Consider the following 17,190-nt stretch of genomic DNA (forward strand, 5'->3'; position numbering starts at 1 on the left):
TTTCGAAGTGTTTTAAAATAAGATCATTACCAATGGCTTGACTGTAGATACCTTACTTTCAATATTATTATTCTCGTTCATACTTTAGGTACTTCAGATTTATATAACTTTAATCGTTATATTTTCAAGTATCTGTAAAAATAAAAAAAATAATTAGAAACTTATGCACATAGTTAACATAAAATTCGTTCTGATTTAATTTGTTACCAACACTATATTTATTTTCGATCTCAAAACTTTTATTCGACCTATTGTTAAAATCATTTCCACTGACAATGGAATGCAGTTGTATCGGCTAGTTTTTTCTATGAACGTGTTTTAATTATTTATCAATTTGTACAAAATCCAGGCCAGATCAATTAACTTTAGGATCACTGTTAGATACATTAAATATTTAACTGGATCTAGGGTAGTGTATTTTCTAATGATTCCAATGAAAGCAGTTGTTTTGTGCCTGGCAATATGTAATGACTACCTATTTGATTGGCTTATCACACTAACAGTTCCTGTTTAACTGTAAAATTTCATATTTATTGACAAAACTAAGGATTGTGTTATTACAAATTGAAGTGGTTTGTTTTCGTTATGTTCAATTATAAAAAAGCAATATTTTGTTATGCTAACTGTTTTCATGTATACAAATTAACGTCTGAACGATTCATTTGCTTTTCGAAATGAAATATGACGGATTGACAGGATCAAAAATTGAAATTGACTAACTTTTGGAAGATTTATGACAAGGTAGTAAATAAAAAGTAGTAATTTAAAGTGAAACGATCCCAAAGCAAACATTATAGAAATGTAACTCTTATACGTCAAGTGACCAAGATTTTAACTGGGTGATCGAAATTTATACTGTGACCATTTCATTGTGTGAAATTTTCGACATCATTAGACTACTTAATGCTCGTATTTTTAGGTTTGTAAGAATTTAGTGGCATGTATGAATTCATCATCTAACTGATTGTGAAAAGGACCATAGATTGCAAATTAAAATTACTAGGTTGCGCATTTGGGTTAACTGTTCTACATAGAGTACAAGTGAATCTATCGAAACAGTTAATATATTTTAGTTGAAAGCTATAAAATAAGCAGAAAGTAACAGAACATTTCATTGTCCTCTCTTTTATCGAAAATATTATTGGTATCATTGAAAATTGGAATAAAATTCGCTAATATAGCTAAACTTTAAATGAAAATAATCTTATGATCAGAAATAAAACTCATATCTTTCAATGAAGCTAAAGTGGTTGTTTTCGGATCTTTGAATCTGAGGCTTTAAAATTTACAAAAGTGTGCTAAAAGATGTAACTCTGTTGGTTACAAACTAATTCGCTACTTTCAATATTTATATAAAATTAAATGGGAGATAATAGCAATTATTTTATTGCTGAAAGTTATGATCACGATTTACTTCAAATGAATTATTGTTAGACATCTGGTTACTATGATATTATTTTAACTTTACATTTACTGGTTTTGATTACTAAACACCTGCGACAAATCGATTTTTCGAAGGTTTCTTTATAGAACGTAAATGTTCAGCTGAATACTATGTATTTTAATATCTTTGTACTAAAGTACATAACAGTTTTGTCAATGTTTTACATTGGTTGTGACATAATTTCTGTATAATGTACTCTTGGTAATTGTATGCATGTTATAGATTCTAGAAGCATATGAAATCAAGATTGTGATCGGTCACACCAAAGACTATAGCTTGTACCTGACGCTTCATAAAATATAAAACAGATTTTATTTACATGTATATATATGATTATTTTCTCAATAAGATTGACTTGTGCTTATCAAATTTTATTAAGACGCAAATCAATTATGTTTTGTGGCTAAAACTATGAACTCTAATTAGTTTGCTAACATAAACAAAATTTTGTTTGTCATTCGAATAAAGCCTAGTATTTCTATAGCATGGAAATTTTAAAAGTTATCAGTGTTAATTTTCTGGTCAATGAAGGTTTCGTAAAAGTCACACATGTGTCTCATTCTTGTGATCAACATAGAAGTTAACCATTTTATGATTAAATTTATTGCGCCATGAACCAAGTAGATGGTCCTTCTGATCTACGATCAAATGAATTTGTACATTATAGTTATCGTTACGCAAAAAATTATATAAAACAGTATTTAGGAACAGATTTGAAATATTTAAGATCATTGAACGCGCTAAATTATTGATCGACTGGACGTCATTAAAACACTAATTAAAGGCAGTCTTTGGGAACGTTATAGCTTATTTACCTATATTAACGTAATTCACTATTTTGGTACAGTAAGACAACAGCATCTACAAAAATATTTAGAGACATTGCTTAAGATTTAATCAATAAAAAGAGCTATTTTAAAACCAATTCACATGTATTCTAGTTGACATGAATGTAATTATCTAGGGATAACTGCAGATAAAAGTTATGTATATGAACTTTCAATAAATTATTCTACATAGGTCCGATTACCTTGAGAATTATTAGGTTTTTATAAAATAAATCATCACATCATATATACAATTTCAACTATCAATCACCAACACAAGCAACACTTATCTATTTTAACATTAATAAATTCAGCTTACATATGATAAACTAACCAGTTAAAATTGTGTTTGATTATTGTCGTGGAGACATTTGTTGATGTAACCTATCTACATGTGATCAAACATACAAGCATCAGTTTCGGAATATAATTCCTTAAATCTTTATTTGACTGGTACACTTCATTAAAACTATTTCTAAGATGCAAGTAAAAATAAGACAACATAACCCGGCAATCTGAAATCACAAAAGATCCCTCGACTTCTGACTTATAAGTAAAGCTTGTCACTTTTGAGTTTCGCAGTAGCATAAAAAATTAAGACTGGCTGAAGAAAAACTGTTCGAGGTAATATATTTGATATAAGTAATATATATGAACTTTACACTTAGCTTGTCATGCTTTCATACGACTATTGAACGAGAATTTCTATCATTTTGACGAAAATTAATCCTATCCATTTATTATGTGTGTTATATTGTAATAGTTTGGACGCAACGAAGACGGTAACAATGTGTAAAAAAATGGAAATTTAATATATTTATGTTTGCCAAGTTCAAGAAAATCTTAATCTCATGCGTTTGCTTTTGAAAAGTTTTTAGTTTAACCTGCCTTTTTTATGGTGTATGTATGCAAAGCCATTTGCAAAACATAAATGATTATCCATTTACACTTTTTTTAATTCTATCAAGTAGCTGAATTAATGTGTTTTATTTTTTTAAATACACATGCTAGAATACTTTTTTTTCTAGTCAAGTATTCACTGAGGATAGAGAAGAAACCTAGGACTGTTAAAATATTTTTGAATAATCCATTTATGACTGTCCATAAATTGTAACTTCGCATGTTTCAACACCTTATTAGATAATGTACCACTGTATATTTGGATTTTATGTTAGTGGATAATTTAAAATTCGGAGTTTTTCTTATTATAAAATCACCATTTAATTGTTTTGATTATGATCAAGGAAATCTTTATTAAATCTTTAGTTTCAAAGAATAGGATTTCTTATTAAAATTATTTGGCCACTCTACAGTACATGTAATTGTCTATTTTTAATGTTTTATTAAAGTTCTGCTGAGTCACCGATTCTTTTAAAAGCGATTTAGAAGCACCAAAAAGTTTGTAACTAAGTATTATTTTTTACTAGTAAACTATAATCTAGAATTTCGCCGAATTCTGTTGTTGTTTTTTTAAAAGTTTTTAATGAGACTTTATTATCTTTTCTCTTTGTAAAACAATTGATCAAGCGGTAATTTTAGTAGGATAAAGAATGTAACAAGTAGTTCTGAAATCAAAATATTTATATATTTTGTTTGCCAATAGATATGAGATTTTGGCTAAAAGTACAAACTATATAAAAATAAGCATGTCAGTAAAATTATTTTATTATCATTATTCGTATTTTAAGGTCATTCACTTCTATGTATTTTTCTTTAATAGTGTAACTTACAAACTGTGCTAAACACATTTATCAGTGTTTATAATTACATAATTGAATTTACTATTTCTAAAAAATTATGGAATAAGATGTGATGGAAAGTTAACAAGTAAATCCAAAAAGTCGAAATATGTAATATACAGAGTAGAAAATGTCAATACTGTTATCAAGATAAACATTATGTAAGGATATTTAAAATTAATTACTAGAATATAAGAAAATAATTATCCACATATAATATTGTAGAACAAAAAAAAACATGCTTCATAAATGTCATTATTCATTTTGTATTTTCTCAGTTTTATTCATCTGATAATGTATTAGTGGTATTTTTAGAAATAGTCAACATTTAGTTAAATTTAAAGATAACTATCTATATGGATTAATATATATTCAATACTTAATCTATGTTAATTGATAGTATATAATTAAATTGATGAAGCATTTCTTCTCTTGTTCAATTTGATTAAACAACCTGTAAATAACTAACCTTTTAAAATACACTAATATATAACTTTATTGTTTCCATTCTAAAATTAATGAACTGTAAATAGAGTATTGTATTCTAAATAGGTTAAATAAGTTTGATATACAATGGATTTTTATCAGATAAACTAATAAAATATACAATGAATGAAGAGTAAATTGAAAATCATTAGATTTAAACTTAGTGAATGTTTTACTCGTGTCCAGGATTAAATTTTCAGTTTGCCTTTATATGGACTAGAAATCTTCGATGTTGTTTGACAGTCAATACTTTGAAAGTTAATCTGTGTTTGCAAAGCAAATTATTTTTAAATTATACAAAACCTTTATAAAATTATCTTCATTTAATTAAGACTTAATATGTTTTGTTTTATTGTGCAAAACGTTTTGAGTTATATTATAAATAACAGATTTCACGGAATCTCGTTCAATTACTCGGTTATTTTGTGAAGTAAATTACTTATATCCACATAATTAGTATATAACGGTGGTCAGGCATAGAATGTATTTCGGTAGAAGGTCAATGAGGAAAGAACGGGAACGGAACGCATTTGGTATGAAAATGCATAAACAATGAAATCTGAGACAACGGATTGATGTTCCTAACAGGAAAAGTCAAGTTTTATATGATGGATTGATATTTCCCAAATTAACGACTCACTATATGGTTCTCAGATTTTATTGAGATGCTATGTAATTTAGTGTCTAACACATTCAATTGTCCCCCCTCGTGTTCGTGTTCACTACAATTTCAAGTTAAAATATCTATGAAGATCAACATCTATATTTCTTGAATTATGAAAGTTTTTAAACTAAATTGCTTTAATTGAGCAGTTCCGTTTTATGAGCTAGTTTAATTAATTGTGAAGCTTTTATTGTCTTTCTAGACAACATCATCAGCACAAGCTTTCCCACTACCTCAAAACCAAATTGTTTGTTCGCGATTCATTACTTTGAACCCTTTATATTTTGAGTGGTTCGCACAAACTGATTAGTCAACAAATTTTTAAATTACTTACTGCCATGTGTATTAGGTATGATCATTATGCATCACATAATATTTTGCTTTATTCGTATATCTTCCATGGGTATAATTTTTAAAATAACTTCCATTTTGTAGACTCAATATTTTCTTTTATGTTCTATTTTGTAATTATTTATTTTTTGTACTTCTAATAATACTTCCAATAATAAATATCGTGTTCTCATGTATCAATATTTAGTTATAGAATTCAATAAGTGTATTTCTACATATCCTACAGTTTTATTTACACTCACTTAAAAATCCAAATCCTTTCAGTTTTTAATACCAATAGACGTATTTTCCCATATTTCATTTATAGTATAAAACTGATCATGTAACAGAAATAAATAAGCCACCTCATTGGTCTGCTGATTCAAGATTTCCCACAAATAATTATTCGAAGGTTAGTCAAAATGGCTTACTAAATCATATTAATCATCCACCGGTCAAAATATACACAGAATCTGAAGTTCAATCTGTTCCAACACATAATGAATATCCTTTTACAAACGAAATCAACAAAGCTGAGGTAACTTCTAAATTTATAGAAATTAATGATTTATGTTTATATTCAATACCACTTAAGTAAATGTATATAAGCATGTATATATTTGGAGTATATTTTACTGTGTATGTTGACAACATGAAATGTACTAATTACATAGCATTAACTTTATCAGTTTTTAATTCATCGATCTTTAGTTTATTTTGTTAGCAATTATCATTGTTCAAATAATCTAAACACTCTCAGAAGATAAAGAGTGTTTAGTGAGAGTGTTAACAAAGTCGTACATTCTTTTAAAAATTCATTAATTGCTTATCAGGAAAATGGATGTGTTAGAATCCATAAGTACGATGATTACACCAACTTGTTATATCATGAACTATGATATAATTTGTCTCAAAAAATATAATTCTTTAATTCAGTTTAAGGTATGTATCATTTTTCTATCACTGTGCATTGAAATTGTTTATTATATCTTTAGTAACTCATATTCATACTCATCAAATAAGTTAATTGGAAACTTCTCTTTTTTTTCTTTTGAATGTATACCAAAGGAAAAACAAAATAATCATTTAAATATTACGTTATGGTACCATTACAGTTTAATTTAGTATTTAGTATGTTAATAATTTAAAATTTCTAATTATCAGCATAGACAGTTACAGGGATTTTTGAATATTAAGGTTTTACGTTATGGTCTGAATTTATTTGAAAATCACTGCATATCTCTGTCGTCGCAGAATGGAGGTCCTCAGCAGTATACATCCACAACTCCACTAGTTGTTGGACAAAAGCTCTTCTGGGGTCCCAGGGAGTACCTTAACTTCCGACAATTGAGTTGCAACATAGTGGTTAATATTTCTAAATTTGGTCAATCAACACTGTAGCGTGATGATCACCCATTGCTGTACGCGATATTTATCTCATGCCAAAGTCAGTTGAACCTCGCTGATCACGGCTTCTTGATTTAATCCTTTGAAATATCTCTTAATGTTAGTCGCCAATAAATACATGGTAATTTCTAGCATAGGCGGCCTTGGAGAGTGTTGAATGTTTTCTGCTTACTTTAAAATAAAAGTAAACTTCAACTGATTACCTTTTAACTACGAAAATGCTATTTGCTGTCAGAATTCATTAAACAAACAGACCACGATAATGTGTCATACCCGGTACTGGAGAAAGAGGACCTTCCGTTTTATTGAATAATATCACTTATATGTTAATCATCATGACCGAAATAATAAACCTGGTTTCAGCTTTACTGTTTAAACATTTGATCATATGCATATCATATCTTTAATGCACAAAAACTAGTACTCAAGGGTATATTTTGACCAAAAAATGTTAGACTTGTCAATAAGCTATATGGACTGTTTCGCATGTATTTAATAATTTGGCAAATATTTCTTAACATCTTGCCAAGCCGTACTTTAGAATACTGAAGCTATCTTAAATAATATGCACAATTAACGTTTATTATACCAATACTTACACCTATCGTCGTTAGTGAATTAAGTTTGTTATCTTAAATTTATCTGTTTAACAGTAAATTACATATGAAGCACTACATGTTTCACAAGTGATAGCAGCTAAAATTTAGTAAGGACATACAAATGTAGCAATTTTCTTCAATTAAATTTCAGAAGGTTATCATTTTGCAAGATTGGGAAAAATAACTTTTGTGTGTGATATACGGTAAGGACAAAATGTCTACGTAAGCTATTGTAAAGAATATAGTTCAACGTAAATAGCAACTGTTATAAATCAAGGTTCTGTGCTAAATATTTGTGTATCATGCTTAAACATATCAAAATAACATATGTTGTAATGTGTGAAAAACACATTTATTAAGAACAGACGAAAAGCAGACATTTTTTAAAATTAAGCTACGTAAATACTTGCATTGATTTTACAATTAACGAAACCGTACTTCAGTTCACTTATTCTGCATCCCACGGTATAAGTAATGTAAATAATGTTAGGACAAGAATTTGAGGTATTTATTTGACAAATATGTTTATTGATCAAGCTGTAAATATCAATAAATGTACATGACTAAGCAATTCAAATCCGAAATAAAAATAAAAGAGCTCATTAACTTTGGTAGTCTCATTATCTAAAATACTAGTCATTCAGAAGAATCTGTACACTTATTGTTTTCCATATATTGAAACTCCTGATTTCAGAAATTATAAAGTTTTTATACAGGAATTTCATGTAATTTAAATAACTTGAAAAGTTTTTAAAGAGCTTAGATTACATGTAGACAAATTAATGAAGAATATAAATTTTATTATTGTGTTTCTTGAATAATGGCAGGCCAGCTAGTACACCCAGTGAGTTTTGACGATTGATCTACTTTCTCAAACGCTACATAATATTCTTGCTGAAAAATAATTCATCAGGTCTGATTTTTAATTGCCATCATTCTAGGTCTTATTACGAATTCAAACAAATAGAATAATATTAACTTAAAGTGATGTCAATTAGCGTCATTTTTGAGACCTATGAGATATTTATAGATAAATATTGTCAAATAAAATAAAACTTTCCGAAAAATGTTTATCATTTTGAACTCAACATGATTTACAACACCATATAATAACGGTTAATAAATGCAGAATCATTTACTAAATGAATGGGGGTGAACATAAGTAAATGAGAACAGACAGAAAACATGTAACATTTGAGGAATAATGAATAATAACATTAACTTACTTCAAAGCTCAGATTCGTATAAAACGATGACTACTTTCACAATCAATAAGACTAATGAGATGAATGTTTTCAATGCCGAAATCTTAAAAAGATATTTATTACCAAAAAAAGTTTTTGTTCTCTCTGTACCTGAAGTATTCCACCAAAAACCATTCAGGTCAAACCTACAAGTTTGAGACATACCTTTGTTTGCCCCTTTTTGATGAACAACTCACAAACGGCTTAATATTATTTACATTGCTAGATTAGGTTCACTAATCAGTTTGTAACGGAAATTCAGCCTTTTCCTTTTATTGGTTCTGAAGATGATTTGATTTGTTTTACGAGCTGGTAAGGTCAGTATTTCGAACAGTTAGGATCATATCATTTTCGAGTGCAAGCTTATAAGAATGAATACAGTGTAAAACATTCTAGTTATCTATCAAGGATAATAATTAAATTAACAGAATCGTTGGTCTGGATGATGGTTTTAATGATAGACAGGACAAAACATTTTGAAAAGCACGAGAAAAGTGAAATGAAGAGTTACGAAAGAATTTGTTGTTTTTGACTGTTAACAATTAACTTGTGAGGATCAGGTTAGACATTTATGCGATTCTTTAAGTTTATCCATCATTTTCACCAGTGAAATCTCAAATATTTATCGTAATTCTCAAGGATCTTTCATGTAATACACAATGCAGATGTTTTGAATCTTCGATTTCCTGATTACAAAAGAATAAATAAGCTTTTAACAATGGACTGTATATACATAATTAAAAAAAATTATTCATTTTTCTTTTGAATTATGGAATAAATGCGAAAAACAGAAAGAATATGTATTTCAAACACATTTCTACTTTTGAGTTGGTGCACTTCAAGGTAGCACATAAAAAAATATAAAGCTATGCCTAACAGATATTAAAACTACTCGATGTATTTCACACTCTTAAATTTACTAAGTGTATCATTGGTTGACCCAACACTCATTTAGTGACAACATAGTAAGGGGGGATTCTTAAACGTGTTTAATGACCGTAACCTTAACGTTTCGTGGATATTTATATTTGAATCAAAACAAATTTAGTAATTTAGTTGAAGATATTCCTCTTCAGAAAAGCCTTTAATTTGTCTTTTGAATACTCTTGTAAGTCATTTCTCGACATTTTTATTCAAACCTTTTAACCGAAAGCTTCCATCTATTTCTTCGATTTCAATGAGACAAAGCTATATAGGTATGTTTTTGTCATATTTCAATAAAGTTAATCCAGATCTGAAAGGGTGTATCAATTAGGTATAAGAAAATGAACTGTCACATTTAGTCGATTAATGAAAACATCAAAACAATCATAAAACCTTATTAAATTTTCGGTAATATATATAACAATTACTAAAGATGTTGAAGTTTTTTTCTACATGATATTGATCATTTTTCAATTGAAATTATTTCAGTCACCATCATAAGGTAACGACTAGTCTATTTAGCTTTTTTCTATTTCCAAGGATTTTATTCGTTTTTATCAAGATCAAATCAACATTTCACTTTTACATAAGAATATCGCTTCACTGTAATAGATAAAATCATCTGAAATTATACCTAATTTTAATTGGTTATTTTTGAAATCTTGATTAATATCAAACCCTTAAAAATTAATAACTTGTTTTTTATCACTAACACCAAACATTTTGAATGAGATAATCATAAGCAACAATAAGCAACTGTATCTTTTTTGATAATATTCCTTTTTGTAAAGTATTTATCTGTTAGTCTCGAATCATTTCAATATATCATAACTCCAAAATTTATTTATTTGCTTGGTTATAACTCGAGAAAATAGTTGAAAGCATCTTTAAATTACATTGTAATTAGACTTTCACTGTATATTTAGGATATAGAATTTATGTCATGTCATATGATGCCAATTTATTCAGTACAATAAATCATGTCCTTTTTGACCTATCATTAGACTTATGATTATACAGTGTTAAGACAATGTCAGTTTCTTCTCTTCGTTTTACAATCTAAAATATACGTCGTGTAAAAAAATATTGTTTAGAAACTGTAGTCTGATACCATTTCTTTCATTTTTAAATTGAATGAAAAGACTATAATAAAAAAACTGGTTTGTTTACTTGATCATTTATAAATATTTCATCCGTATTTTCTTACTCGTATAGAATTGTGATTGACACCATATACTTTTTAAACTCAACTTTTAGAAAATGTTTAACTATATTCATCTACTTAGTCTCTAGATCTAAGACACTAAATCATTATTTTTAAAAAAGTGAATCCAGTCAAAAATGAAATAATGATATATCATTGAAATCGTAAACTGATCAAATTTTTACCGTCATTGAAAACCTGGAAGCACTGGATGAGCGTTTTGTTCTAGTATGAGACTTTTCAGCAGTGCACAGCCAAGATCTCATACTGGGATGAAACAACTGTCTAGTACAATCAAATTATTTGTTTTGCAATCGAAGAGAAATAGGAAGTAGAGATAAGCAAAATACTGACAATCTACCAAAGTTCCTAATGATTGTTTACATTTGAATGAAGGATTGTATTTTATGCCATTCAATGGTTCAGAAGTTCGTACTTATTCAGTGGAACTTAAATGACAAAATTTCTATTTATCATGTAAAAACGAATAGAAAATTTATTCAGATGATATGATCTTCTAGTCAAAAATTTTCTGTAGTACAATTCATGAAATACAGCTACATTACTTTGTCAAAAATTGTTCTTTCTTCATAATGTAACTCAAAACATAGAAACAGAATTTTCTGACAATCACTTATTCCATGTTGCATTAACTGTACCTGTCCACACTTGATTATCTCGAAAGCATTTTGGACTTAAAGGAATACAAATATTTCGTTGTCTTCCTTTCCATATAGGTCTTTCACCACTGTACTGCTGGTTATAGTAATTGAACAAAAAAATATTTCTATTCATTTAGTTCCTAATGATTGCTCTACACAAATATATCAATTTTACAGGTATAAACATATTCATACTGAATAAGTGGTAATTAGTCAGTATAACAATTTATCTCAATACTCTTATTAAAACTAGTAGTCACTTAACGAATCCACGAATACAAAATTAAGTCTAAAAGCAAAGTTGTATAGTCGGTTAATCATAACAAATAGTTATTTAAAAATAAGAATTGGTTAAGTTCGAAATTAAGCATTCGAATATGAATATTTAGTGGTATTAGTAATATTAATAATTCGCAGTTAATAAAAGGGGTACAAAAAATTAGATAAACAAATTCTAAAGATTACCTAGTGATAAAATTAGAACTAAAAATTAGACCACATTCGAAAATGTCCAAACCCATTAGAGTATCAATGCAAAGGGCCGGGATAAGTTAAGAGGTTGAACAAATCTTTTTATTTACAAAGATTATGTTTGTTGATGTGAATATCTATGACTTCCTTTATATGTAGAAAATGAATTCCCAAAACATAGAAAGTTTGATAAGTAACTTTGAAAGTTAAGTTCATATCGATTTTGTGACCGTTATGTATTAAATGTCCCAGAATGGAGTTTCTTGTTATTTTCTTTTATCCTTTGTTAAACCAATATGAATATTGTTCAGTCTGCCACGCTTATGTTCTCCTGTTTGTTTCGTGTTCAAAAAATGTCATTTTTGTATGTGTAGCTCCAAAATGATAAATCATTGAGTTGTAACTTAAAAAGCCAAATGATTTAAACTCTTTGCACCTAGTTATTTTGATTTTTTTCTCCCTATTTTCAAACAGACAGTGATTACAGACTCATAGTGTCAAAGGAATATTTTAGTAACTATATTTATAACCTATCACAGTTTACGATTATACACTTAAGGTTATTCTGAACAAAAAATGTTCATCACTACTTTCATAAGGAGATATTTAGCTTTTATACATAATTTTAAACGAAACAATATCTCATTATCGAGACAAGTAAATCGGTTTTGATGATCTGAGTAGTTTGAGATTAGTCTAAACAGTTTTTATTTCCTACTGATGTAAGAAAAAACTCAAATTTTCTTTTTGTCAGATTAATGACCAGCTTTATTAGCTTTCCGGTTGTTGTACTGTGATACATGTAGTAAGCCGGCAGTATATGTTCAAGCCTAGTCGTTTCATAAATACGAAATTATTCAGCAACCTTATAGTATCTTAAATATATCGTTTAGGCAGAAAATCAAAGGTTTTACCACCATATTTTAAACATGTCTTCATTATACATCGCCAATTTTACACTGTCTAAAATATTTCAAGACATCATATAAATCTAAAGCCCTAGTTTGTATACAAACAAATATTAAATCCCAAAAATACATAGGATTTTTTCCATTAATGTCACATGACCAGCAGTAATAACCAAAATCAGATCACACCATGAAATTAGGAAAATGAAAAACATTTTGAAAACTTTACATCATATGAGTTTTTACAATCTATTATTTCCATAGTTCTGATAAACATCAAAAATATACTGTATTGTAAAATATGGCAATTTCGAATGAGTAATAATAGTTCTAGTTGTCTATAGTGCTTTGAATATTATTTTCTAAATATTTTACAATTTCTCCAAAATGTTCGTTAATTAACTTTAGCCTAAATATTTCCTTTCTACTTTTTTTCTATTTTTGTAAAACATAAACATGAATTAGGCGGAATATTATAATTTACATTTATCTTTTGTGTTTAAGCCAATATTAAATTATGAACATTAATTATTGTTACTTCATTTTTATCATGATTGATGATTTTACTTTGTAGAATCTACTTTCGATTTTGAAAGATTGATAATTTGATAAATTGCAAACATATAAAACTTTATTAGAGGTAAAACTTACATTTTAAAAAATGTCAGGGATTGAAAGTTGAACAATTTCAAAGCTTCATCCAGTAACTGTGTCAGGAATTCTTCAGCGCAATAATTTAAATCCAAAGAATATATAATGTTTAACGATCGACTTCACACTAAAAGCTAATCAAATCATATTCAGATATTGATTTCAATAAGAAAATGTGGGTCATTTATGCATGAATACTGTGGAAGTTATACGATATGAAAAAGAATGTGTATGTGTGTATCTACCACTACAAAACCAACATCTGTATATGACTGAGTATGCTTTCAGTGTAGATTTTTCCTGAACTGTAGTGTCTTTGGTGATTTTGATTATTACCCTGAATAAGTCCAGACAAGCTTATTGAATGAAATGTTGAAATTATTGAAATCTCAATCCCTAAAATTATCGCTTATAAAATTTTTGCATATAATTTCTTCTATGAATTCAGCACCCGATTTCTGTCAAACTAATCGTTTAAATACTGATGAATATTCGAAAATATATGAAACCTCATTTTTAAGAAAACTTAATTTTGTGAAGTGATTTAAAAAGTCAAACTGCTATGAAAGAGACAATCATGTCACATTTGAGCATTTTGATGACTTATCGATGTAACGTAACGTGAAACTCAATCTCCCTACACGTTCGTTTGAATCATAATAAAGTATGACTTCAAGTTTTAGCCAGACTAGAGTTTTTGAGGTACTTTTTTAACTAGACTCTTTAAATTGTAAGATATTCCATTCGTAGATATTATCTTACGTTCAGTGTTCCTCGTTTGACAGGTCTTCTTTTCATTAGGTATTCGAAAGCTTGCTGATAGAGTATATTTATCCATTCTAATTACTTCCCAACTTTTAGAAAACTGTAAATAGACATTCGAGTTTCAGCTTTAAACAGACCAACCCTTGGACCTATGTACTTGTTAAGGATGAATCTCAAGCTCCATAAATTTATGACATGGCTTGACGAACTGTGAGTGATAATATAGTAACGCTTTACAGTATGCAAATACTTACACGACATTTCTATAAAATAATAGGATGGAATCTTCAAAAAGTTTTTGAAGCGTACTAATTCATATTTTATTTTCATACTTCTTTGTAGCCTATTCGAACGATAGGTGAAATTCCTATTTTAGGAAGGGGAACAAGAACACAAATAGTTACTGAAGATCTCTCTTTGTCACCAAACAAACCACCTAAAAAATATGGAGTTTGGCCCAATTCAACTCAAATTCCACCTGCTGTTTCACAACAGATGAATCCATCCACAAAACAACAGGATAACATTTCTCAATATAAAAAGTAAGTAATTATGTTGAGTTGTGTGAATTCCGACTGCGACATAACAACATGTTAGTGTGGCGCAAAAGTAATTAACGAAGGTTTAGCTTGTAGTCAATTAAATTACCTGAGATAAATCTGTTTAGATAAAAAAAACTGTAAACCTTTTCAGATATCCATGTTAAACTACATGACAGCTGTATAGCCTTAGATGAAGAATTTTGGTTTTTTTGATAATCATGAGTGGTAGTCATCGAGTGTAAATAATTCATTTGGTGTAATCTTGCAAAGACGTTCTACAAATTGAATTAAAGGGAACTACACTTGAACCAGCTAGGAAAAATAACAGTATTTCGGTTTCATTAAATGAAGTTGCGACGATGTTATACGGACCGAAGTTTAAAGCTTCGTTCATGAAAAAATAAGACTTAATAAAAAAATTCCGAAAATATCTGCAACGAACTGTAAAAATAACTGTTAACATAACATAAAAGCACCGAAGTTTCAAAAATGTCTCAGTGTAATAGTTATAAGAAAACGAACGATGTTCGTTATTGATTTACACTCTACAATTGCATTTGAAAATAGATTGATCTTGAGACCATTGAATCACAAAATGAAAGGTAAAGGATTTTCGCTAATATCAAAAATTCCTTAATTTACTATATTCAGCTAAATTGGAAAAAGTGCACAGAAACAGTCTAAAATAATCGGTGAAAGTACCATAACCTGGTGAGATTATAGTCTTCTGTACAAATTCTCTCCATTTTTTCTCATTGTTTTAGAATAAAACGACTTACTTCACTATATAAAATGCTGTCCATTTTAATTATGAGTTAGGAAAATTAGTTTTTCGCGGAGTCGACCGTCTGTAACTGATGCCTAACTGACAAACACCAAAACGTTTCAAAGAAAGACTTTTACCACAAATTATAGATTGATAAGTATAAAAAAATGAATATAGACGAAGTATCTTCAAAAATGTGCGAAATAGGGTGGATTAAGTTAGATAAAACTATGATCAATTTAGGTACATTTGAAAACATTACGAAACTGGCAATTATTAAACACGGCGGTAATTTTTTCTATACTAGGATGTAATTAGTATAACAAAAATTCCCCTCAATGCAATCTGAAAAAATTCCGATATCGATAAATATAAAACAAACTTTCAATAATAACAACTATATTTTGCCAATAAACTCCGTCTTGTAGATACAAATTGGGATCTAAAATATGCAAAATATACATTTCAAATAAAATTCTCATCGAAAGTCAAATCTAGTGCTGTTTCGAAAAAAGAAATATTTATACTAATGGAATTAATTAAATATCTGTTTCAAGAAGAAATTGAATATTTTTGTCTTAACCGCAAAGGATTCCCTGACTGTAAGACACATCATAATATTAACCTTTTATCTACTAAGCACTAATTTACATTAAATAGTGTATCGATACTTGTACCGGTTGATTTATTGACAGCATTCTTTTGTCGAAATGTTAGTTATTACAGAGTATAAAATTAGATAAAGAATTCCTTAGAAATTATGGTTTTCCTTCACTTAACCGTTCTATACCTTTCATGTGAATCTGAATGGGCTCGTTACATTTGGTTCGTTGTAAACTTTTTACGATTTCGTAAATGAATATGAGAAACTAAATAAATTGATAGAACGTCGAACAATTGGTTATTTTCAGCAGCTACGTGTCTAAATATCTGTGATTAACGAGGACACAAGTTGGAACAACCGATTGTTTTCTAATACAAAATTACAGAATATTTCGATTAAATATAAGGACCATACACTGAATACTTTATTTACAAATTTCTCTCACTTATTCTCCACATACTATGTGATTCTTCAAGTTCACAACTCCTTTCTATTTTCCCTTCTACTTTCTCAACTTGTTCTTATTAGCCTTCTACTACCAAGATTTCTACTTTCGACTGGTGTTACATACTACTCATGCCTGTCGACATAAGTAGCATAAAACCACATATCCTCACAATGAATCTGTTGAAATGATTTACTTTTATGTACTGAAAAATGAAATGTCTCCTTAACAGCTATCATTATATATAGCATTTTCAATTCACCTATTATACATAACTGATCCTTCAATAGAGTTTATGTTTCATATTCTTAACTTTCTGAGCATAATGATCATCCGTTATTTTGTATCAACTACTGGTTAGACAATATAATGTTTCCCTTGATAATGTACCAGGCTCAAAATTTATTCATATCTAAAACAGAAGGTAAACGAAGTAAATTTATTTCTTCATTGATTGATCTAAATGAATCTGAAAAATTTTGATTCTATGGATAACAAAATTTATTTG

At 28.4% G+C, this 17,190-nt stretch overlaps 1 protein-coding gene across 2 annotated transcripts in view; it reads left to right on the forward strand.

Moving 5' to 3' along the window:
- The window catches only part of MS3_00001989 (uncharacterized protein), a gene marked incomplete at its 5' end in the record, with an annotated part of 54,333 nt that overhangs the window by 22,682 nt on the left and 14,461 nt on the right, over nucleotides 1-17,190 (forward strand). The window contains 2 exons of one of the 2 annotated variants that reach the window (XM_012938408.3): nucleotides 5,819-6,028; nucleotides 14,668-14,867. In XM_012938408.3, coding sequence (XP_012793862.2) covers nucleotides 5,819-6,028; nucleotides 14,668-14,867 — 410 coding nt within the window. The remainder of the gene's footprint in view (nucleotides 1-5,818; nucleotides 6,029-14,667; nucleotides 14,868-17,190) is intronic. The other variant, XM_051209537.1, reaches the window with a different exon arrangement.

Source organism: Schistosoma haematobium, chromosome 1 (genome assembly GCF_000699445.3).
Source record: "Schistosoma haematobium chromosome 1, whole genome shotgun sequence".
NCBI lineage: Eukaryota > Metazoa > Platyhelminthes > Trematoda > Strigeidida > Schistosomatidae > Schistosoma > Schistosoma haematobium.